We start from the raw sequence: 24,197 nt of genomic DNA on the forward strand, positions 1-24,197 counted from the left end.
TATATATATATACATGCATGATTTTTAAATTTACAATTTAAATTCATTTTACTTATTATATTTTACATTATGGATTAAACACCGCGACGTACAAAATCTTTTTTCTTTATTCGAATACATTTTAAATTTCGCAGTGGTTTAGAAACAAAATGCTTTTTTACTGATAATTAAAGGCGATTTTTTTTCTTTTTTTTTCTTTTTTTTTTTTTTTTTTCTTTTCTTTTTTTTCTTTTTCATATTCCTTTCGACATCGAAACACTTGAATATATGCCATATTTGAAACTTCATTTCCTACGGTATATTAAAATTTGAAGTTAAATATTTCCATTGATCAGATAATGAAACTTAACTATTAATATATTTAAATCAAGATAAATCCTTCTATTATGTTACGTAAGTATTCTAATGATTGAGTATACATTTATACGATGAATTGATTTCGATAGTATGTCGCAGATAAAATTCTTTTCCTTTTCAACTATATAAGCATAAACTTTGTGCAAAATATAATTCTACATATTATTTTGTTTCTTTTCATGTTGTACTAATATTTCAAATTGTACATTTTATCTAAATATCATTTCAGCCTCAGATAACATCAATATAACTTTATAAAATAAGTTATGATAGATCATAGAAAGAATAATTTAATCTGCTTTCATTGATAATAATGCAATAACATTTAAATTAAAAAGAAAAGTAGTTCTCTTAAGTTTCTCTTATGTATTCCTATTGTGATTATATTACGTAATATATTACTGTCTTCAAAACAAAACTGATTCTATACAATGTGGATACATACAACGTTATTTTTAGTTACATATTTAGTTATATATTAATAGGACTCAGAATAGTTTTACGTGTTCATTTATACAAGATGTCTGATTTCATGAATTATGTAATCCAAAGTTCACAAAAAGTGTCTTCCCTAAAAAATGATAAATATTATAAACTTTTAATAAATAAATGTTCAAATGTAAATAAATTTTTCACGATTATTGTGTATACTCTGAAAACAATAATGACGATAAGTATAGTTGGAAGATTTCACACAAGTACATGGAAGATTCAATATTTTGAATATTAAAATATCAAATTATATCAAAATTTTCAAAGAAGTCCAATGAATCATAATTTTAATGAATCTATAATTCCATTAAATAAACAAATGGAAAAAAAAAAAAAAAAGAAAAAGATTAGTGAAGAAGATAATATGAACATACCCGGACAATTATGATTTTATATTTGCATACATCATGAAATCTTCTGCAAGTATTTATCTTCGTAAAAAGATCGAGCACAGTTATAAAACTGTTTCGACTGTAAGATATTTGTTTTATTAAACATACTCCAACTTATTGAATAAAAATTAGTTAGTGTAATACATGCCGATAATCTCGATCCTCTTGTATTTAATCTAAATCTAACCTAACAGAATTTAAAGTGCCTGTATGCATCTTAGATGTTTTTAATTTCCTATAAGACGTGAGAAGGTCTTCCATTGTTATAGGACGTACGGCATCGTGGAATTCTTCGTCGTCTGTACTAGTACTTGCACTTGTCTCGCCTATATCCCTATAAATTTAAAGATAAAAATGTGTAAAATATTTTTCTCAATATGTTGTCCAAATAAAACATATTTTTTTTTGTTATATGCACTGATATTTACTGTGCATGTGTTCGTAGATAATCTCTAACACGATATACAGATGCATTTCTACAAAGTTCTTGCAAATCCGAGCCAGAAAAACCTTCTGTCATTTTAGCAATCTTTTTAATATCTACATTGTCTGCAATTGGCTCATGCTGCAAAATTAACTTCAGGACTTGTATTCTCTGTTCTTCATTCTATATCAATGAAATATATTGACATAAATACAAAGTAGAGAAATATCGAAAGACAATAATATATAATTTGTGTATTACAGGTAATCCTATATAAAAAGTAGCAGGCATACGCCTTAAAATAGCTCTATCTAAATCTTGGGGTCTGTTCGTTGCTCCCATTACAATCACAGTACAAGATGGATCAGTTATTAGACCATCCCACATTGACATAAATTGTGCTTTCATCATAGCAGTTGCCTCATGATCTTGTGAATTGCGTGCTCTCAAAAAGGAATCTGATAAAGTAGAAGATAATGAAATATATATAATACACCAAAGTAAGAAACTACTAAACAATCATAAAAGATTATAATGTTCATTCAATTAACCTATTTCATCTATAAAAATGATGCATGGTTGAAGTTTTACAGCCAATGAAAATACAGCAGCAGTCAATTTTTGACTCTCACCGTACCATTTATCGGTAAGAATGCTAACATCTAAATTAATGAAACGGGTTCTAGTTTCTTTGGCAGTAGCTTTTGCAATCATAGTTTTACCACAACCTGGTGGACCATGTAACAAAACACCCTGAATGAAAGGCAGGGAGGTTAATAAAATATAATTTACAATTTTTTTAATATGACACGTTATTTTTACAAACCTTTGGAGCTTGTGTTAATTGAGAATTTAAAAAAAGTTCTTTTTTCTGTATGGGCAGTATAACTGTCTCTTTAAGTTCTTGAATAACATGCTCCAATCCAGCTATATTCTCCCATGAAACTTTGATATCTTGAGGATCAACTAAATGACTAGCAATTATGATTTCGTAATCTGTTAATTGATCCATATCAACGGATAATATAACACCATCTGATTTTGCAAGTTTACGCAATTGTTCTCGAGTCTAAATAATAATTGAAAGTAGTAAGATCTTTTATTATATATCTTTCATTCGATGATATAGGTTAGATTTACCTCCTTATACATAAATTGAAATATAATAAGATAGAAAATATTTTCTTCGTGTAAATTAATAAAAAATAGAAAGCCTACCTTTTTTTTAGCTTTTTTCTTAGCCGCATTTGTGGGATCAAGTTGATGGACGAACCATTTCATCGTAAAAAATCCGACTGCAGTTACAAAGGAAAGTCTTGCAGCGAGTAACAAAATCTCATAACGAGTAAATCCAGGTCCGTCTGCTACATTCATTTTTATTACGTTCTAATAATGACCGAATTCACCTTAAAATTCTTTGAGACGATGCGCAATACATTAAACCGCGTGAGTAAATTCTAACCTCTACAATCTTTCGTAAAAACACAATCCTTCGACACTATTTGGTTAGGTCGAATGAAAGGAACGATGGAATATCGAGAGAAAAAGGAAGAGAGAGAGAGAGAGTAAAAGAAGGAAAGAAAATGAATGAGCGAAAAGAAGGGAGGAATAGGAATTACGCGGTAAATTCTGCGTCATTCAAACACTCTGATTTGTACTAAACTTACGGGAATTCTAATATAGCGTCCAAAATTATCAATCTGATACAAAATAACAGAATGTATCCTATTGGTCGTTCGTCTAGTTAATAATATAGCTAACGAATCGTAAACGACAATTACATTCTTCTTTTGTTTAGTAATTTTTTTATTTTCCAAAGTTTACCGGATTGATCGTTTGATATTAAAAATAATATACGAAATGTTATAATAAATACTTTTTTGTCATTTTCTCTCTTTCTCTCTCTCTCTCTCTTTCTCCCTTTCTACGAACAAAATTTTTAAGCGAAACAATTTTCAGTAAAAGGTAAAATCAAAGATATTCCAATTATAATACAATTTCAGATGGATATAATATAATTAAATGGAATAAATAAGTAAACAATGTTATCGCAATTTTTATTTCGACAGATCTTATAGAACCCCAAAGAATGATCTTCGATTGTTGGAACTTGTTCGTTAAGTACATTCCAAAAAAATAATTATTTTACCTGAGGAAATTCTCTTCCGTGATTAAACGTGACGGACAATTCTTTTGATGTATCTACAAATTATAGGATAAATCACTGTACGAAAAAAAAAAAAAAAAAAGAAATAAAAAATAATATAAAGTTGTATCTTAACAGTGTATTCGTTAGTAAGCACTTTGATTCTTACTACTAACTATGTTCTACTTTTCACAGATTAAAGAAATAATTTACGAGCAGTACACCCGGTGTAGTATTTAAACGACGAAGAATCCAGCCCACCCCATTCCCGTTTCAACATCCCTTTTCGTATACCGCTTCACTTCTACGCTAGCCACGTTGAAAAGTGTTTTCCGCATTATGAAGATACGAGGTTATATTATTATTACGGACTTGCGAGCAGTAGAGGTTCAAACGCGCAACACTTTCCGCCTTGCCAGGAGCTAATTAAGCGCGTCTTGATGTAATAACGACCTAAATGCAGATGGAGAGACTCTTATTCCTAAAATTAAGTGCACTAAGGTCAACCAATGGAAATCACCGGATGGACTATCCTTTACCTTCATCTTCGTACATACTTTGAACATTCCAACAAATGTCTTAACAAATACATCTTAAGCACTCTTAAGAGTGCACACTTAACAAAAATATCTTAAGCACTCGTTCGTTTAAATGTAATGATTATAATGAATTTCATTAATCGTTTCATTCAAAATGACATTTCATTCTCAAGAGTAATCGTTAATACAAGGTCACAGACAAATACGATAGAGCGCGCTTGTACGAACAAAGTCAAATTCCAAAGTTGCAAATCGCTATGTCCGAGATGGTCGAAGCGGACGGTCTTAATTATAACGTCTCAAGTAACGAGGGTTGGCATGGGTCGCGACGTTAATATATGGGTAAGAGAACCTAAACACAACCGTGCCATTGTATGTAACGCGGTGTTAGATCTGCCAAGGCATTAATAGTCTCACGTGACGTAATTAACTCGCGACCACCGAATTTCCGGCGTTATAACGTGATGTATATTGTGGCGAAGAGGGTGTGTGCTCTCGTGTATTCTCTCTATCTCTCTCCCACCCCTTCTTTCCTACCCTTTCTCTTACATTGTTGTTTTGTTTCAGAAGATCCAAAATTCGTCGAGCGATTATGAATCAAGTAGGATTCATATGGCCACCTGTCGCTTGAAATACTGATAGATGTTATATCCAAGTTGATCCTAACGCTATATAACTACTTAAGAAAACTACTAAGTCTTATCGATTACGCACGAATTCATTACAAAATAAACGAATACAGAAATACGGCGATTGATATAAATATGTTTTTTTTTATTCTTTTTTTATTTTTTATGTAATAAAATTATGATTTAATATCTGATATAAATGTATCGCATTGAAAACAGAAATTCTATGAACAAAGATTTTTTCTCGTAAGGCAGTTATGTATATTTATTTTCTTTGCTGTAAATATATGTACTTATGTATGTATGTATGTATGTACGCATACACGAGTTGATATAGGGACAATTATGTTATTTACAGGCACGAGACAAGTATTTCAAAAGATATTGATCAATATTTATACTTCTTTATTGCTACTTTTTAATGGCCACGTAATATGATTTTGGCTAGGAAACTACGACTGTAGTAATTTTTCTATCGCACGATTACGTCCATGATGTAACCGTAGGAAAAATAATTGCAACAGCTACAATGGATGACGCAAAGATATTGCTGATATTTTGAGGTAACTACGAGTTTACTAGCGCGATCAGCTGATCGAACTTTCATAGATCGATCTCATGCCGATCGTAGCTACTAATCCGTTTTGTACTAATTACGTGCTTTTGTCTCTTGATACTAGTTATCAGGGACATTTATCTATAGCTCGATCATCCTTTGATTAAATCAATTCTCTTTAAACTTTTCGATCATCATCTTAGTTTATAAATATTATTAAACTTAAATGACATCAACATGGTCGGGATTATTTATTGTAAGAAAAATTATTGCGAAATGTTTCATATATATGTAATATATGAAATTGTCATTGATGAAACTTAAAACTTATGTACATACTAACGAAGAAGACGTTGATTTTTCATCTATTTTATATCTATCTTTTTTTCTAAATTCCTTTATATAAAGATATAAAAATGAGATATATATATATAAATATATATATATATATATATATATATATATATATATATATATATATATATTAATAATCCTTTCTCCAAAACAATTTGTTCCGTTCAGGAATAAATTCCTAATAATTCTCTTATTAGTCTAAAATATCTCTATACTTTTAAATAAAATTATAATGGACGGATTCGTTGCTAATGAAATTTTGTGTGTATTATTTTTTTTTTTTTTCAGTAGACACGTACTCCAATTTATCTTGTAAAAAGGATCGAAAGAAGGACGCTTGATGTAACAAAGATTATTGTAGAAAGTGAAGAAAATGAGGATGCTCCGTTACAAAAATCTTCGGAACAAGAACATTCTTGCCAATAGATTCCATTTTCGTAGACCCCCCAATTACAGACACCTGTAACTCCGGTACTGGAGACAGATGCACACCTTCGTATCACTTGTCGCCATCTACCGTTCCCTTTAAGAATGATAAATGAGTAAACATAGAGAGGTAAAACATTATAGTTCAATAAAAATAATCAAGAAAACAAAGTGAATTTGATATATAAACTAAACTTCGTTGAGTGCGACAATTAAATTCTTTTAATTATAAAAAAAAAAAAAACAAAGAAAAATTAGAAATATTTAACATGCAGTTTTGTTTATTTTAACGACAAGTTTACTGACTCTGATAACTTTGATAGTAAACATGTCCTCATTTGTATATATTTATTTTCTCTCTAATAAAAGAAGTTCATTGAAATTGATCGAATCATATTTCAGATTGAATATTAATCAAATCGAAAAAAAGTTTATCGACAAAAAATACTCACATATGAAGCCACGAGGACTTTGTTGTGTCAACTTAATGCAAAATGTCCCAGGCGTATGAGATTCTTCGTTACTACATTCCACCGGAATATTTCCTTCTTTGTCGAATTTTCCATAAGCTCCACAAAGATCTTCGCCTTCTTGATCGGTATTACTGCTACATTGGTAACATCGAATAGCTTCGCATCCTGATCGGAAAAAAGTAGTTTTCAAATATAAAACTCCTTTTATTTTTCTTTCATCGAGACGTTTTACGATTCAACAGGTCAAAACGTTTTCATTGATTCCTACAAAGCGTTCATTACACTTTAGGTATATATATATATATATATATATATATATATATATATATATATATGTATATACATACATATATATTTTTCTTTTTACAAATTCTATGAAGAATCTTAATTATTTATTAATCGATTCGATTGAAAGATTAGAATATATATTTTAAGCTCGTACGAAACTATAACACATTAATTGGTTAATTAATTCCATAATTAAACAAATTGTACAACATGAGATATTGTTTTTATAGAATAGAAAATTCGAAAGTAAAACACTTAGGGCGCTGTTGCTTTCCCAAGATGGTTATGGCTTGGCATTCACGAACGGCCATTGTTCGTGAATAACGTCACGATTCACTCACGATATTTGATTTATTCAACGATTTTATTCTTACCTATCGTCACGAATAATAACAGCGTACAAATTGTTCTCACGATCCTCTTATCGATCGGCATTTTGACGCCTCGCGACAAAGGATTTTTCGATTTCCTTGAAGAACGCGGTCGGAATGCTATGACGATCGTGTGTACACTGTACGTACCTGACGTCATTCATTGGGTGTTGGTTGGTGTGAGAAATGGCGATGACTGTAAATTCCCCCCTCTACTACTGCCTATGTCTCGTAGTAGCGTGTACGTATTCAGGCCCGTAGCTGTTAACGTCGGTGCCCTCCTTATTAATTGACAATATAAACAATCATACATTTTTACGACTTTTTTATAATACGATGTATTTCAGGCGCATTAAAGTGCTTTATAATTTAATAAAAATATAGGATTATTTTCAGGTGAAAAAAAAAAAAAAGAAAAAAAGCCTGAAAAGATTTAATATTATAATGAAAATAATATATATATAAAATCAATGGTCTATAAAGAAGAAATTTGTATATACATTGTGTAATGTGTATAAGAAAGAAGACTTAAAAATTATATTATTGGAATCTACGATAAAAGGAGATTGTGTAAAAAAAAAATGAATAACGATGAAATATCAAATGTGAAGAAGATAGATTATTCTTGATGTTCCTAGTTGAAGAGACTATTTTAGCAATGGGAACGAACGTATTCGTCAAAGGGAAACTTTTCGAATTAAGATAAGAGAGACGAGGGAGATTTGTGAGTACGTGTCTGAAAGCGAAGAGTTCGTGTTACCTTAATAATCATCACGAGAGATTTGGAGAACGGAAGTGAAGCGGTAATAAGAGAGGACAAAAGGTACGACGTTATTACCGGCGGCAGTGAGTCGTGACTGGTCCCAAAGGATGCCTCCTTACAAGGCTAGACGGAACAGTAATTGTGTTCTTATCTGTCTTGTGTTCGCTTTTTCGCATTAGCTTTCATCAAACGTCTCTAAAATAAAAATCTTATCTCGTAAATGGTTAAATAATTAAACTTTATTTTTCGTTCTTTGTTCAGAACTTTTAAAAACTAAAAAGCAAAGAAATCAAGGCTAAACTTGTTGACCGTGATTATATACAAAATCAAGGTCAAGTTAAATTTCCTGTTTATAGTCAATGTTCACTGATAGCGATCATACCGTTCTGTCTCTGTAAAGACAGGTTCGCTGGCATGATCGATAAATTATTCAAAACGACCCTCTATGATCCATGAAGGCGCCCTTAAGGCTGGCACCAACGATCTATCCTCCCTTCCTCTTGCCATTCCTTTCTCTCGTCCATTCGTTCCTCAACACATCCGCTTCTCTCTCATTCCCTCTGCCATTTCCTCATCCCTCCGGCAGCAACATCACCCCGAGGGAATTCCTACTTTTCTGACAGCCGCCGCCGCATTTATCCCATCCAGCATTTTCAGACAAGCTTTCAAAGGAAGCCCAGAATCCAATAATTCCGATAACGGGAGACTCTCTTTCGTCTATACGGGGTGTCCGAATAATTACGTTCCTGTCCACGTGTCATTCGATAGAGAGGGCAATCGACGAAGTCAAACTTGAATTTTCTTCACGTTTGCTTCTTCTTTTTCAAGGATAGTAAGACAATCTCAACTCAAAGAATATTATCATCTCTATATTATTATCTCTATGTTTAATGTATTAATATTAATGAACGTATTAAATATAAATGGGTATTGTTTTATAAAAAAGGATACTCTTGATGAAGATAATTACACGTTCTTGGCCCACCCAGTATCGGACAAAAGTAAGCGACCCTTCGGTAAGGGCAGGAAGAAACGTGGCTCTACGCCAAATGGATCTGAAGGGCAACTGTCGCGAGATAAAAGATAACTCATCGAGACGTCGGTGTCCGTCGAGTCGATTTAAAACGATTTTATCGATGGACCAACCACCGCACCTTTAACGTTAAATGAGTTATACGATCCTGGTCTAACGATGCAAAGGTTACCCTTCTTCTCCCTTTTCCGACCTTCCCGAAAGTATATAGAGAAGATCTCCTTTGTCAAAGCTGTTATCGGAGATCCTTTCTTGTTGACTTCTATAGAAAGTAAAAGTCGAACGGTAAAATCATTCGAAAATCAAATACGACTTGTTATGTAGATAATTTTTTAAAGAAACGAAACATTTCTCATAACCTGAATATTTTCACATTTAATTTAATTCAATATAATTTGAAACTTTTTGAGAATCAAAATTACTGGAATATCACGTATGTTATTTTCCGCATAATGTAGATATTGGACAACGATACGGATTTAAATCGAATGACGCACATGCTCGTATGTGAAATCGCATTATATCAAAATAAAGCATTTGTTAAATATTCCTACGCGTATTATTCACTGTTCCATGAATAATTCTATAGATTTGTACGACAGATGTTTTCTACTCTTCTTTCTTCTCTCTATCTAACTTATATTTTATGTAATAAAGTTTCAATTGTCTCGAAGAAAATGCAGTCAATGAAACGAATTTATGGTTCGAAGATACTTAAAGAAAAGACAACAGGAGGAAAATTCGAAGACATTACGTTCGGGAAGAAGATCGATAGAACGTTTTCGTGGAGGAGAAGGAAGGGGTTTAATTTATTGGAAGTACTTGGCTCCGGTCGTTGGTCCTCGAAAATCCTTGAGGTGTCCTCGCCACTCGACGCGATTCTTATTTTAATTCGACTTTTTGTCATTAGCCTTTTACTTATTTGGCTGAAGGCCCGAGCTTGTCTGGTAGCTGCATAATGCTTTCTATTTCCCCTACCCCACCATTCTTTCGCTCTCTACCCACGTTTCTTCTTCCTGTCGTCTTCTACTTCCGACGTCTATCTCATTAAAATGATTTCAGGTTGAAAAAGGTCTTTACGTAGCTTCTTCCTCCTCTACACTTTTCTTCCCCTTAAGTATCTACGAGATATACAACATCCTCACCCCCGCACCCCCCCCCCCACCTCTCTTACAATACTCAAGTATCAATAATTTGCAATCGCTTTTCTTTGGACTTTTATTAGACAAATTGGACGACGTGCAAACAATTTACAACGATAAATTCTTTCCTTTCCTTTTTCTTTATATCTTCTTAAAGATTCTTCTTCTTTCTATCTTGAAAGAAAGGGAATGCACGATGAAGACCAAAAAAAAGAGAAAGATAAAGATAAACGGAGAGGGGCGGGGGAGGAGGGAGGAAAGAAAAGATTTGCTATCGCGGAAGTTACGAAGGGACAACGTTTTTCAATATATCGGCCTCCGCGATAGGACCACCACGATGAATGTTAGGGCGCCGTTGACCGTACGAGGGATGAGAAACGAAGAAAAATAATGCATCCGTCTGGTCGGGAACGAAGGCTCGTCGCCGTCGTTGGCTTTCCGTTCCTACAAAAGCTATGACGACGTAGCCTGCGGTCGTGTTGAATATTTCATAGAATAGCCACCATGGAAAACCACAGTGTTCAAGCACCCTCTCTCTATCTATCTCTAACCCTCCCGCTCCCCCGACAGCATCCCCTTCTTTGCACGTTCGCATAACGCACGGACGTTCGCGACTGCGTGAACGTTTGCGGGTGAACTAATACAAGATAGCATGTATAGAAAAGAGAGAGAGAGAGAGAGAGAGAGAGAGAGAGAGAGAGAGAGAGAGAAGAATGAGGAAATGAGAATGAGAGAGAGATGAACGACGAGCAACGCCCACTGGTAACGGAACCGAAGTAGCTGTCCGGGAATTTACAATTCCCCGAGGGAATCGGCCGTGTGAATTTTCGAAAATTCTACTGCTGACCGTTGCAGAAACGTGTCTCGATGAACGTACAGTTGTAGACAGAAATAATGCATAGTGGAATAGGACTTCTCCATTAACTTACCTTTTTATATTAATTTATAGAACTAGCAGGGATATCAAATATTTATCATCAAAATGTCGACACTTCATCCTTAATTAAACGCGAACTTCTAGATGGCGTTTGTTATTTTCTCTTCTTCTTCTTCTTTTTTTTTTCCTTCTTCATGGAAACCTTCCCCAATTACATCCTTACTTTTTTTTTCGTGCTACTGTGTGAGAAGCGTGATGCTTTTCGTTACGCAAACACCTGGCGCTTCAAGTCGCGATTGAATTTTTTATATCTGCGCTAGCATAGCTAGCTTGAACTCTCACAAACAATCGTACTGCTTCCAATCAAATTTTTCATGAAATTCTACGGACTTTGCTCGTTCCTGTTGATTAAAGGATCCATTTGCGGGCTACGGAAATAGTTACATTTGCTATTCCAACGAGTTAGCTTTACGTAAATTTTAAAAAAATTCCATCCGCCATCGTTAAGCTTTCCGTATTTACAGATTGTGTATTTGTATGCGGAAATTAGTGTAGTAAAACATGTGCTTTCGGTGTGTGCATACCTGAAATTGGATTTTTTTACAATGAGATTAAAGAAAGGCAAAACAATATTAGTTGGTTTGTCCGTGGCCAAATTAATTACTTAATTCTTACTTATTAATTACTTATTAATTACTTAATAATTAATTATAATAATTGGTTAGAATTAGTCAAATAAATCAATGATGATCTAACAAATCGATTGACCAAAGGGTGTTTATGTGTGTGTGTGACAAAAGTAAAATGATGATACAATCATCAGAGTACTTTTACATATTTTCTAGTTCACCAAAGCTCTTACTTCTTACGACAATCCTGCTGTTCACCATTTCCTATCCTCTCACGAACATTTCCGTAATACACGTCCTTCGTCAAGTATCCTTGTTAATCCAGGAGCGAATCCCTTTGTCTCAAAATCTTGCATTTTCAAGTCAACTTACTGCTTTCTGCATTATCCGACAGACTAATCCACGCGACGCACTAGAAACGAGTATTCGTAGGTTTTAAGCTCTTTCGTTGGGATGTTTTTATACTTGAGTGCAAAGGTCAGAGAAGATGGATTGAAGTGGGAATGTAGGAAAGAGAATAGATGTAACTAGCAGTCGGTGGTGGCTTAAAACTTATACCATATTTTAGAGAGAAAGAATTACGTATAAGAATAAGTAGTCATATATATATATATATATATATAGACGAAGTAATAAAAGAAGGATGAAAAGAAGTTAACCTAAAGACATTGCATTTTTAATTTAGTTTTTTTTACATCACTTTAATAAGAAAGACAGGAAGAAAGTAAGTAAATAAATATATTTTATATATACGTTGTCCTTTTTAATACATACCTACGATTAAGTGACTTGAAACAAAAGCCAACGAAGAGTAATAAACCGTACAAGGGTAACCAGTAATTGATGTATCGTCATCAGTCGTCCACCCTGTATACCTCTCATATTTCTCACGTCAGATTAAATCACGTCGGGACATTCGTTTCGATACATATTTTTTATCATCCTCAACCATTAATATGTACGGAAGAAGATTAAGTGGCTGTGAGTCGAAACCGTAGCGAATTTTTTTCTTCTCTTTCTATGATATATATATATATATATATATATATATATATATATCATCAAGATACATATCTATCATTGCTTGTTAAATTCCAATAAAAGCTTAGAAAAATCTTTCTCCTCTTGATTGCATTTGTTATACTCGATTACTACCAATAAGTAAATTTCTTTTCTTACATATTTTCTGTATAATTGCGAAAAATGAAAAAAAAATCTGTGAATCTATATAATGCGATCGAAAGCTCGGATTTTTCGAAAAATTTATACGTTTATAATATACATATATATATATATATATGTGCACATGTAAAGATACGATTATTACGAATGTGTCAATGCGTTATGCCAAGCTCGTCGTTCATTCACATGTGTGCACTGTTTGTGTGCAAAAATATCCGAGAGAATTTTTTTCTTCCTTTTTATTTATTCGTCATTTAATTTCGCGTCGAATATTGGTATTTTCTAAGAAATAATATTGGTTAGTATGCCAGTCCAGTAGTTGGGATTTATATAGGTTAATACTGTCCGAAAATATATGTCATAGTTTCCGTGTTCCCAGTTTAATTCCCGTTGCCTATATGCATTTCAATGTTCTTATTTTCTATGTACTTACTTATATATCTATCGTTTCTTCTTCGTTCCTTTCTTTTCGATAGTCGAACATTCTCGATTCTATACAATTATTATCGTCTCATGATACATTATTTCAATCATAATTAACGTAATTATTTGATATTTATAAATAAAAATTCGATGAAGTATTATTTTTCTTCCAAGTACTTACAATATATACGTATATATATGTAGACATGTAAATATGTAAATCCATCGAATTATTTCGCTTTAACGAATTGCTTATTATTACGTAATATATAAAACGTTGAGATTATCTACGTATAAATGATTCAAGTGTGTATCTGCTTAACATTTCTATATCTTTAGCAAATATAATTGTTTCATTGGAAAATTATTGTTTATGTTTGAAATTGGAATTAATTGCATTGATTATTCATATCATATTACCTACGTATTTTTATTATATTTTTTATTATTTTTAATTGAGATAATTAATATTTGATTTGACTAACGATGTACTTCAACTACGGGGTCTAGTTGCCTTCCTTGCTGGTGGTCTCTTCGCCATCTTGGACGCGATTATAAGTGCACGCAGTGTTTCGTCGCTCCACGTAATTACAGGTAATTAACATATTTTTTCTAATGTACACCCTTTTCCAATATATCAATCGATAGCTGAACGCACGATTTTTACGAGGCCGCGTTTGCAAGTCGGCATATTGTTGCGTTCGAAAGATATTTGCAAAAATAAAATCGATCTTGGAGATCGCCCCGGGGTACAATTGCGTCGTAATTTTTCTTTTATTTTCTGGCTTTAGTTTTATATTATTAACACTTCTCTCGTTTTTAAACTACATTCTGATCAATAATTTTCTATTTATAATTGCAATTGATCGATAATTTGCATTATATTCAATTTTCACATATCTCATCCATATATATATACATACACACATATATATAGGTACACACATACCTACACACATACGTACACACATACCTACACACATACCTACACACATACCTACACACATACCTACACATATACCTACACACATACGTACACACATACGTACATACATCGTACATACATCGTACATATACACGTACATACATTATATATATATTATTATATGTATCCTATATACGTATATACATACATATATTCATCTATATACATACTTCATATATATATATATATACCATATACACTTTTATGGATACTCCGTACATCAGGCACACACACTTTTAATTTGTTCTTGTATAACATGATATTTTTCACATTTCCAAGAATTCAACTAACGAGAATAATACGTCATCAAATACGCCGAATTTATATACGATCCTCACCTCGTATAAATACAAGTAAGCTTGTCTCCTTGGAATGACATTGCGCGAGGTCTAATAAAGAGAAATGGGTAATATTCGGCATAGGCATTAGCTTGTATATTTCCAGGAAATTTTCCGGTCGAGAGTAAAACAAAAACATTCGGTCGTTCGACTCTCTCAAGGATAAGAAAGAGATCTTCATTTCTATACAGTACTCCGACGTGTAAAGACCTACGAAAAGCGTCGATTGATTTCGTTTTAATTACGTATTTTATTAAGGAATATTTTTATTTTAATTTCATCATGATTAATTTAATATTGTAGGAAATTGTATTTACTGCTTCAATTATTGTTTTATTGTAGAAAATTGATTAGATTTTTATTAACAGTTGGGTCTCCGTATGCAGCTACCTCCGTGTGGTGAGACCTGGGCAATTGATATTGCTTGAGTTTGTATCTTCGGATACAAAGCAAACATTATCGAGCAAATGGCTGCATTCTTTGGTACATTTCAAAAATACTTAGCTTTCAATCGTTTGAATTTTCATAATCAAATCAAAAATTAAATTCATAAGATATTCATTATGATTGATATTTTTAGATAATATATTCTCTAATATTTTGCCTTCAGAAATGATTTACAGGAAATATTTTAATCTCTTGTATGTTTCAGCTTTTCTGTTTTTATAAATTATTAGAGTCAGTGTTTGTTCGTATCGTTGCTATTTATTTTTTTACATTCAAATAAGCAGATTAGATATAATTAGATTTAATATAAATTTGTGAATTGTCGTCAGTGTTAGTGCATATTCTTCATGATCCTGGGGCAGGATGCTCATCGTGCAAGGACCAACAATCTCTGTGGGTAAGTAAACGTCTTTCTTAAACATTTTCTCAATAATTTTAATAACATTTTATTATAATAATAATAAATACTAATAATACTGTTTTTATTTTTTGTTTCAGATTACCATTGTTCTTGTGTGAAAAATAGTGAATAAATCAAGTGTTGTGTTTCTTAAATAAAAGAAAAATCAGTGTTTATTGAAAAGAAGAAGTGTTTGTTGGCAATATTTTGATTTATAATTAAATTAAATTAAAATAAATAAAAAAATAAATAAAAAGTAATTAAATAAAATTTATAGATTCGGTATAAATTCGCGATGTAGAGTCAGTGTTTGTTCGTAATATTTTTGATTTATATTTATATTTAAATAAGCTTATTAAATAAAATTAAATTCAATATATAAATCCGCGAATTAGAATCAGTGTTAGTGCATGTTCATCACCCTAGGGCAGGATGCTCATCGTGCAAGGACCAACAACGGCTCTGGGTAAGTAAATTTCTTTTTTAAATGTTTCCTCAATAATTTTAATGATTTTTTTTATATCAATGATACTAATAATTTTCTTTTTCTTTTTTTTTTTCTAGCTCAAACCAAAGAGGGATCACTCATCATCTTCCTGGGGCAGGATGCTCATCGTGCAAAGGATCAACAAAGACTCCAGTAAGTAAATTCCTTACTTAAACATTTTCTTAATAATTAAAACAATTTTTTCATTTTAACAATAATACTAATAACTTTGGTTTTTTTACTTTTTCAGATCATCATTGCAATCGTGCGCGTGGCAATTGTTGGAGTGTTGTATCGTATAAATAAAATCAAAATCGCGAATTAGAATCATCGTTCGTTCGTTAATTTGAATACACCCGCGTTTCGCGACTACAATTTTAGAAATATATGTACTTAAATTGACTGCGAGCAAAGCAGTCAGTCATAAATTTAGGGTTTGTTCGTATAAAGTATTATTTTTCTTTTTAAACAGTCACACAGACTGTTCGCGTATTAGAATCAGTGCATCATTGAAGATTATCGAAAAATTAAAACTTTTCTTTCATAGAATAATATTGGTAAGTAAAAATTTTTAGATTTCATAGTTAATAATTTCACAACTTTTTTATTGCAATAAATTTAATAAAAATTTGTTTATTGTTCTTTTACAGATCATCGTTGTGATCATGTACTTATCATTCTACAACAACGTGGAGGTACTTCATTTTCAAACTTCGATGTCAACCTTCTTTAATGTCGACCTACCTTTTCTTTAACTTCTTACGGATCAGCTGTCTTCAATTTCGATTGGACCAATGTGGACGAGTGTTTTGGAGCCATCAGAGAACTTCTTAAGTAGTGAGTGAACAAATTTAAAGTCCCTCCGGTGCTCAATCATACCGAGGACGAAAGGTCCGAATCGGTACGAGTTACTGGTTGTAATTTTGTTAATAAATTATTGACGAGCATGACCATGAGTAATTCCTCTTTTGGATTTACTCATGAGTGGTATATTTGTCCATTTATTGTGCATGCCTATTTTTATATTAGCTCAGGATAGGGTCTTCTTGTATCATCGGTTCGAGTCGTTTAATTAACAGTGCTATTAATAAGCACTTTTTTGATCGTATTTGTTCGTGATGTTAGTGGTGAAATCGGGCATTCATTTACCCGATTTCGTGGAAAAAAGCATGTGATATGGTTTTATATTACATGCATTGTTTCGTCCATAGTCTATTCAATCACGGTTTATTTGGATATATCGATGTACAAAAAAATGTGCAAGAAGACAAACGCGACGGATAGATTCTGGAAAACAAGTGGTGAATCATGATCTTGTTCTTTGATTAGAATGACTACTTGTTAAAAGGAGTCGTCCGAGGTTTTTTCATTATTATTGCATGAAATATTATTAAATAGTCAGTCAATTTTATTGATAAAAAAAAGTCTCAATAGAGTCATTGATTTTGAAAGAGAAAAGTCGAGTAGAGTCATTGCTTTTAAAAGTGAAAATTCGAATAGAGTCATTGCTTAAAAAACAAAGAGACTTGTAGAGTCATAGTTCGTAAGCTCAAAAATATTATTTAAGTTAATCTAATGTTTAGATCAGGATTTTCAGCTTCTAATAAACTAATTCCCGTTTCTCCCCCTGTACTTTCTGCGTTCTCATTTATGCGTGAACCCAGGTGTTACTCGTATGAGTGAGAAACAGTTCGTATGGGTTTAGTTTTAAGTTCTCCCTTATTGGCGACAGTCATTGAGTTAGTGATTGCGCACGATGTATCTTGCATCTGTATGTGCGTGTCAGGTGGTGCATTGTACATCGTTTCGCGATAACTTCTAAATAAATACAAACACTAATATAATAATATGCATTATCATTTATATCGTTTTGCATAGTAGAGTTATCACATATTATGTGTGGAAATACTCGTATATTACTAGTATGCGTATATACTGGTATGTACTAGTATTATTTGTCTTAGTCATTTACGCAATAATCATTAGCCTTGACTGTCGATTACAGCAATTGGTACGTACCCACCTTAGTATGTAAGCTAGAAAAACGTGGTTGAGCTAGGGTGTCGGAGGTGTCCCGGGGCATACTCTCTAGTGTAGGCTTTTGCACCCTGGCGGTATGTGAGAGAATCGTGGAGTGTGTGTGTTGGAATGAATGTTTTGATATTTTTTAAATATAGCTTATAGGCAGGCAGGTAGCATACCTTTTTTGTGTGATTGTGTATTTAATTTTAAGTAGGTAGGACCGGATAAGACACAAGTTGCAATTTCAACTTCGGAGTTGAAAGTTCCGTCTCCGGGTATTATGCAAAGTTTCAGCAAATTTAAAAATTATTCAGCATATTTGTTTTCTTTTTTCTTCGTATTTTGCTGATGCTCTGTATTGCGAGATATATCAGTATCAAACCGTTTAAAAGTCTTTGCATTTCTTTCGAAATAGCAAAGATTTTTTAACGCGTTGGATACTTAGTCTTAAGTATATTAACACTTCGCAATCTCTTTCGTAGTTTTGTTATACATATATGGTAAAGTAAAAATAGTAAAGATACGAAGTAAGAGTGGTCAGATAAAAGACCATATGACGTATCATAGATTTTCTAGTTTTGTTCGATACTTTTTAATTGTTCCAAGGCGAAGTGTTAGTAATAGGTTCATCGATTAGAATAAATATCTGCTTGGGCATTCGAGTAAATGTGTCTGTGTAAATGCGTACGATTGTTGGATTATTTCGATCCATTGATCGTCCACAGACTAGGATAGTTCATCAAGTGTATAATAAGTTTTTATTTTTAATTTTTTTTTATGCGTTGCATTTAGGGAATGCCATAAAGCAGTGGTTAGGGCACGAAGCAAAGAAGAGGCTATATGCCGAAGAGGCCCCCACAATATGTGGCTCAAGAGGGCAACTATCGACGACGAGTCATTTTTTCAGAGGATCATAATATGTTTCTCTGAAATAATAGCTCGTAGTCTTATCATATTTTTCTATTTTTCTTTTTTTACCACGTTGTCATTTTGCTCGTCATTAATTTTTTTTTAAATTGGAGATGATGGATCATTTCATCTCTTTGGCACGTAAAGTTCGTGCTCGAATCATCCAAAAGATGCACAAGTTCTTAGTTAGTTAGAGTCAAGAATATTTAGATTCACGTATAATTAGATTAAATTTGATTGATAACTCGCGTTTAAATTTGGTGTTATTGTAATGTGAAATAGGGATTTGTACAAGATATATAGGGAATTAAATTGAAAAATGCATCTACGTATTGGTACGTCAAGTGGACGTGCTATATTTCATGCTTTTATACATTGACTCTATAACTAATATATTTTCTTTTTGTTACAGGTGACCATCGTTGGATTTGTTAGCATCAGTTTTTATCGATTTTCGCGTATTAGAACCTCTAAAATGGCTACTGTTAAATATATATATACATTTCTGAAGGCAAACAAAGAATTAAATATAATCATTTACAGTTTTGTAATAAATATATATATATATATATATATATATATATATATATATATAATTTCAATATTAACTGTAACATGTGTATTTTCAAGTATTTATGGGACGTACCAAAGATTTTAAAGATGTTTATTAGTAAAATGTTTAATTAATAAAAATTTGTGTTCTAGGTCTGCAACTTCAATTGTTCCATGGATCTGTGTATGGTTTGCTTTTTTATTAATAATATTGATAGGCACAGAATAAAATTACATTCGTTTGTATTTTTATTCTGTTTGTTTCTAAGATTTGTTTTGTGTACATACTATTTTTAATTTTTCAGATAATTGATGATGAATAAATTGGCATTGAAAGAGTTTGATAAAGTTTAAACCTAGGTGTACTGACAAAATTATATGTTACTAATTCAGAACAATTTCATACATTATCTTACAAATTTTTTAAGTATATGTCATTAAAATTCTTTTGTATATTAATTTATAAGTATGAATGTGATGTATGATGTATGTTGGGATTCTTATGCTTTATTTTTTACGCTTTAAAATGCTTATTTTAATAGTACTATTAAGGGTTGCATCTGGGTTGCATCTGGCTTCTAAGGTACCTAGTTTTTAAGATAGTTTAAAAAACGTGGGTATATTGAGTTGATGCATGAATAAATGCCGTTAGTAAAACGACATTTATCTATGAATTAACACAATATATTTTTCATAATTTCCCCAATTACCTTATTTAATTTTTAATTCATGAAAATGTTAGATTTATCAATGATGTAGTATTTATTAATAATAAATGTAGCATTTTAGTAATTATAAAGTACATGTGCTTTGTATATTCCCGGGATATACAAATTATATGTCCAAATGATGTTGATTAATTATGTCAAGATAGATGTGTAGAACTTTTTAAATATACTTTTGAGATAATCAATAAATAACCCACGCTTTTTCTCTCGGGTAGGTTAGGGCAAAGTCATGGTTGATGAACCCTCGATCGGCTACGATCGGGTCGAGAGGAGGTTCATTAAACGTGACTAATTAGTATGTTATTTTAGCCCGTGGATCTCCAGTTGCAGCAACCTTCACGTGGTGAGATCTGGGTCGGTATTACTTGCGATCTAGCGAAATCTAATTGTAAATATTGTAACGCAAGTACTACCGGGCGAATGGCTGCATATCCACAGTGCGTTTCGAAATTGTTTTCTTTCTAATTGCACCTAATTACTATAATGACACTATTTAAATTAGAAATAGTTAATAACATTTAAATTGAAGAATAGATTAAATAACATCGCACTGAAGATTTTAAATTTCAAATTAACTAATGACATTTAGATTTTTGATTAACGAACTTCAACGTTATTGAATATTATTCAAGTAAAATGACGTGACGATTATCGCATAAGTCTTTCTGTGGTCCTATCTAAAAAGGACTTATCGTTGGTAGAATCCGATAGACGCGATAAACGCGAGAGAGCTATGTGGTTTATATTCCACATTCGCGATGGCTTCGAATATATCAACGACAGGGATTCTCTTTTACCCCTTTCAACCCCGATTCCCTCTCTTCTATGCTCAGGGTGACAGATGAATACGAATCGCAGCTATCCGCGAGCTGTCAATGGCGAAACTATTAATGGTTATCTATCGGTCATTGTGACAGTGCGAGGCGGTCGTGTGACGAACAACGAAATTAAAATTGTTCGACGGAGAAATGAATCGGTGTCGTTGAGCTTTGAACGTTTCGACATGCTTGTTTGCCTCATAAGATTCTTTAAATTTGATTTTTATCTTCCCCGCGACGTAATTTCGTGATTCTCTTCATTAGTCATTGATTTTATTAGTATCGTTAATTAGCTTCTCGATACTCCATATCTTTCTATATCTCTTTGTTTCTCTTTCGCTTTTTTGTATTTTTTGTATTTTTTGTATTTTTTTTTCTTTTTTTTTTTTTTTTTTTTAGTTCAAGAGAAGGTTACGATCCACGAAAGGGATTTACGTTCCGTCGATCGTCGGTGAATCTTCGGTCGGCCGGTGTAGCTCACAATTTCACGCGCTATTGAATTTCCCGCGCGATTTCGGAACACAGTATCGGTATTGGGCAGGAAGCTGGAAAAGCAGATTTTCGAGAGCTGCCAAAGGAAAAATAGCGCCCTGTTAAATCTCGTTTTAAAACAAGACTCGAATTCATTGTAGCGTATTTTTCGAAAGAATCGTTTTATCTCGCGTGCTCATTTTTTTTTTCCTTTTTCTTGTTTTGTTTTCTTCTCCTCGTTTTTGTTTTTTGTTTTTTCTTTGTTTCTGTGAAACGTAAAATTGCATAGACAAAAAAAATAGCTTCGTTGTAGTCGTTGTGGTCGTCGTCGTTGTTGTTGTTGTTATTTATCATTCTAGTTACTTGTTTTTGAGAAAAGAAATTATAACGAGAAAAATGATTACGGTCAACGGTGTCCCTCATTCGAGTCTCAGCTTTTCGCATAAGCTCGCTACAGGGATGATGCTCGGTATAGGGGTTGTTTAAAGTAAAATGAACTTCCGTACTGGCCGCTAAGGGAGATGGTCATAAATATTCCTAGGAGAGATCGGCCCCGATAAATTCGCAAAGTTTTTCGCTTGGTAGCGTTTTAATGGAGATCCTCATAGGATGGGACGCGCATAGGATGGATTTTGTGAAGGCTTTTTTCTGGGGGGGGGGAGGGAGAGTCGAAGGGATGAGGATTCAAGAGTCACTCTCTGATAGTAGGTTCTCTCTTTCTCTTTGAGAAGAGTGACATGGGGATGTCTAGTCGGGACACGAGAACGCACTTCCTGGAACACACAAACGACTAGAGAAGGAAAAACTAGAAAGGAAGAGAAAGAAATAACCCTCCCGAATAAAAGTATCTTCGATCGTCGATACGTCGGAAGTGAGAATGTTAGAGAAGGAGAGAGGAGTAAAAGAAAAAAAAGAAAGAGAGATAAAAAATAAAAAAGAATGTCGAATAAATTGTCGACACGGACGACTTCGAACTCGGTGTCCTGTAACGTCGGTCCACTCGTCGACTCGTACTACTTTTTATCGATGGCTCTGGCTCTCGTCGATGTTCGATACGTGTTCGAAGAACGACCAGCGAAGGTAGACAGGGGAACGATATGCTTTAAAAAACGATGTATCTTGTTCGCGCGACGTGCATTTTCAAAAAGAAAAAGGAAAAAAAAAAAGAAAAAAAAAGAAAAACGAAAAAAAAAGAAAAACGAAAAAAAAAGAAAAACGAAAAAAAAACACGTTGGGCCGCCTTGCTTTTCTCCAAATTGAAATTGATCGGATGAGAATCGAAGAGCTTATTTCGAAAGCCAGTTAAATCTATATTTTATCAAAATAGAAATTATTTCATATCAATCTTTTTTCTATCTCTTTTTTGTTTTTTTTTTTTTTTTTTTCCCACGATATTTTTCAATATTTACTTTTGTTCATCATATCGAATCTCTGTTTTGTTTTTTTTTCTTCTTCTTCTTCTTTTTTTTTTTTTTTTTCTTTTTATTTGTCAACAAAAGAACAATTTATAAATTTATAAATATAAATTATATTCAAAACGTAATCCGTTTTCGAAAATAAGTTCTTCAATTGTTATAAGTTTTAATCGTTAGATATTTTCTTTGAATCTTTAGCTTGATCCTCCTTACTTTCTTATTTTCGTAATGGTTTATATATGTATGCTCGTTGGGAATCGTCGTAACAATAAGACGTTGAAAACTCGAGTGATATCGACGACGACGCGTAGACTCGTTCATGGGATCGGAGCCAGGGAGTTGCGGAGAAACTTTGATGATAATGCGAATAAGGGAGTTCCAAGCGATAGAAGCGCAGACGACGTTGTAAGAGAATCAGCAAAGTCTCTCTCGAGGGGCAACGGTAAGCGTGCCGTCCAATTAAGTGGTGCATCGTGCGCATTCCTTACTAATTTTCTCGAGATTAGCCCCAACGGTGAATACTTTAAAAGTCGTGAATACCAATTCGTCGTTGTATCATATTGATACAGATAAGTTAAATTGTTTTGAAATTGTATTAGCATACAAGTTTTATAGCAACGCATTGTCGATACTTTGAATGTCAATGACATTTTTTTTTTTTTTTTTTTTTTCGTTAGTAGAATGAAATTACTCTTGCAAAGAATCTAGCTCATGAAGGAGCATCTCAAGCGAGTAATAAATTCTGGAGGAGCTTCAAAGTGCAATTAATTAGCGCAGTAAATGCGGAGCACGCGTTCGTATCGTTTCTACGAAGTTTCAGTAGTTTCTGTAGTTTACGACTGCGTAATGGGCTACTGTATGAACTCGCGGTGCTAATTCAAACGGTTACACCCACTGTCTCAACGATACCTTTTACACTTTATAAAACTATGTTCTATGTCCTTCGCGAGATTCATTTAAAAATGTAAGTAGAAGAAGAAAACAAATTAATAGAAAAAAAAATTATAATAAGATATAAAAAAAAAATAAAAAAAAAAAAAAAAATAAAAAAAAAAAGAAAAATATGAAAAGAAAAAAGAAAACTCTTTCTACGTGCTTGCATTCGAAGACTATTCTTTTGGAACATATT

At 32.7% G+C, this 24,197-nt stretch overlaps 2 protein-coding genes and 1 long non-coding RNA gene across 6 annotated transcripts; all 3 read right to left on the reverse strand.

Moving 5' to 3' along the window:
* Positions 1 to 89: 89 nt before the first annotated feature.
* Positions 90 to 3,322, reverse strand: LOC124429652 (outer mitochondrial transmembrane helix translocase-like). 2 transcript variants are annotated; one of them, XM_046975221.1, is made up of 7 exons: positions 2,884 to 3,322; positions 2,492 to 2,734; positions 2,217 to 2,418; positions 1,927 to 2,123; positions 1,670 to 1,848; positions 1,390 to 1,575; positions 90 to 928 (listed from the first exon to the last, which is right to left on the reverse strand). In XM_046975221.1, the coding sequence occupies exons 1-6, from the start codon at positions 3,037 to 3,039 to the stop codon at positions 1,413 to 1,415; spliced, it is 1,140 nt and encodes a 379-aa protein (XP_046831177.1). In that variant the 5' UTR covers positions 3,040 to 3,322; the 3' UTR covers positions 90 to 928; positions 1,390 to 1,412. The 2 variants fall into 2 exon arrangements, with proteins under 2 accessions (XP_046831177.1, XP_046831176.1); XM_046975220.1 differs by having other exon boundaries at positions 90 to 1,575.
* A 381-nt stretch (positions 3,323 to 3,703) lies between these two features.
* LOC124429653 lies at positions 3,704 to 5,947 on the reverse strand. 3 transcript variants are annotated; one of them, XR_006943504.1, is made up of 2 exons: positions 4,369 to 5,947; positions 3,704 to 4,292 (listed from the first exon to the last, which is right to left on the reverse strand). It is a non-coding gene; the product is annotated as an uncharacterized LOC124429653 (long non-coding RNA). The 3 variants fall into 3 exon arrangements; XR_006943503.1 differs by having other exon boundaries at positions 3,704 to 4,264; positions 4,351 to 5,947; XR_006943505.1 differs by having other exon boundaries at positions 4,351 to 5,947.
* A 157-nt stretch (positions 5,948 to 6,104) lies between these two features.
* On the reverse strand, positions 6,105 to 7,605 carry LOC124429366. Its single transcript, XM_046974550.1, has 3 exons — positions 7,451 to 7,605; positions 6,768 to 6,953; positions 6,105 to 6,412 (listed from the first exon to the last, which is right to left on the reverse strand). Exons 1-3 carry the CDS (start codon positions 7,509 to 7,511, stop codon positions 6,195 to 6,197), a joined length of 465 nt encoding a protein of 154 aa, XP_046830506.1. The 5' UTR covers positions 7,512 to 7,605; the 3' UTR covers positions 6,105 to 6,194.
* Between the last annotated feature and the right edge of the window lie 16,592 nt (positions 7,606 to 24,197).

The sequence above is a fragment of the Vespa crabro genome, chromosome 15, assembly GCF_910589235.1.
Source record: "Vespa crabro chromosome 15, iyVesCrab1.2, whole genome shotgun sequence".
Classification (NCBI taxonomy): domain Eukaryota; kingdom Metazoa; phylum Arthropoda; class Insecta; order Hymenoptera; family Vespidae; genus Vespa; species Vespa crabro.

Excerpts from the sequence above, each read along its gene's own strand:
- LOC124429652 (XM_046975221.1), bottom strand. The coding sequence starts at position 3,039 with ATGAATGTAGCAGACGGACCTGGATTTACTCGTTATGAGATTTTGTTA. Across the intron at positions 2,735-2,883 it reads AGAAAAAAGCTAAAAAAAAG|ACTCGAGAACAATTGCGTAA; the intron begins GTAGGCTTTCTA and ends ATTATTATTTAG. Across the intron at positions 1,576-1,669 it reads TATCTACGAACACATGCACA|GGATATAGGCGAGACAAGTG; the intron begins GTAAATATCAGT and ends TTAAATTTATAG.
- LOC124429366 (XM_046974550.1), bottom strand. The coding sequence starts at position 7,511 with ATGCCGATCGATAAGAGGATCGTGAGAACAATTTGTACGCTGTTATTA. Across the intron at positions 6,954-7,450 it reads GTTATTATTCGTGACGATAG|GATGCGAAGCTATTCGATGT; the intron begins GTAAGAATAAAA and ends TTTTCCGATCAG. Across the intron at positions 6,413-6,767 it reads AAGTCCTCGTGGCTTCATAT|GGAACGGTAGATGGCGACAA; the intron begins GTGAGTATTTTT and ends TCATTCTTAAAG.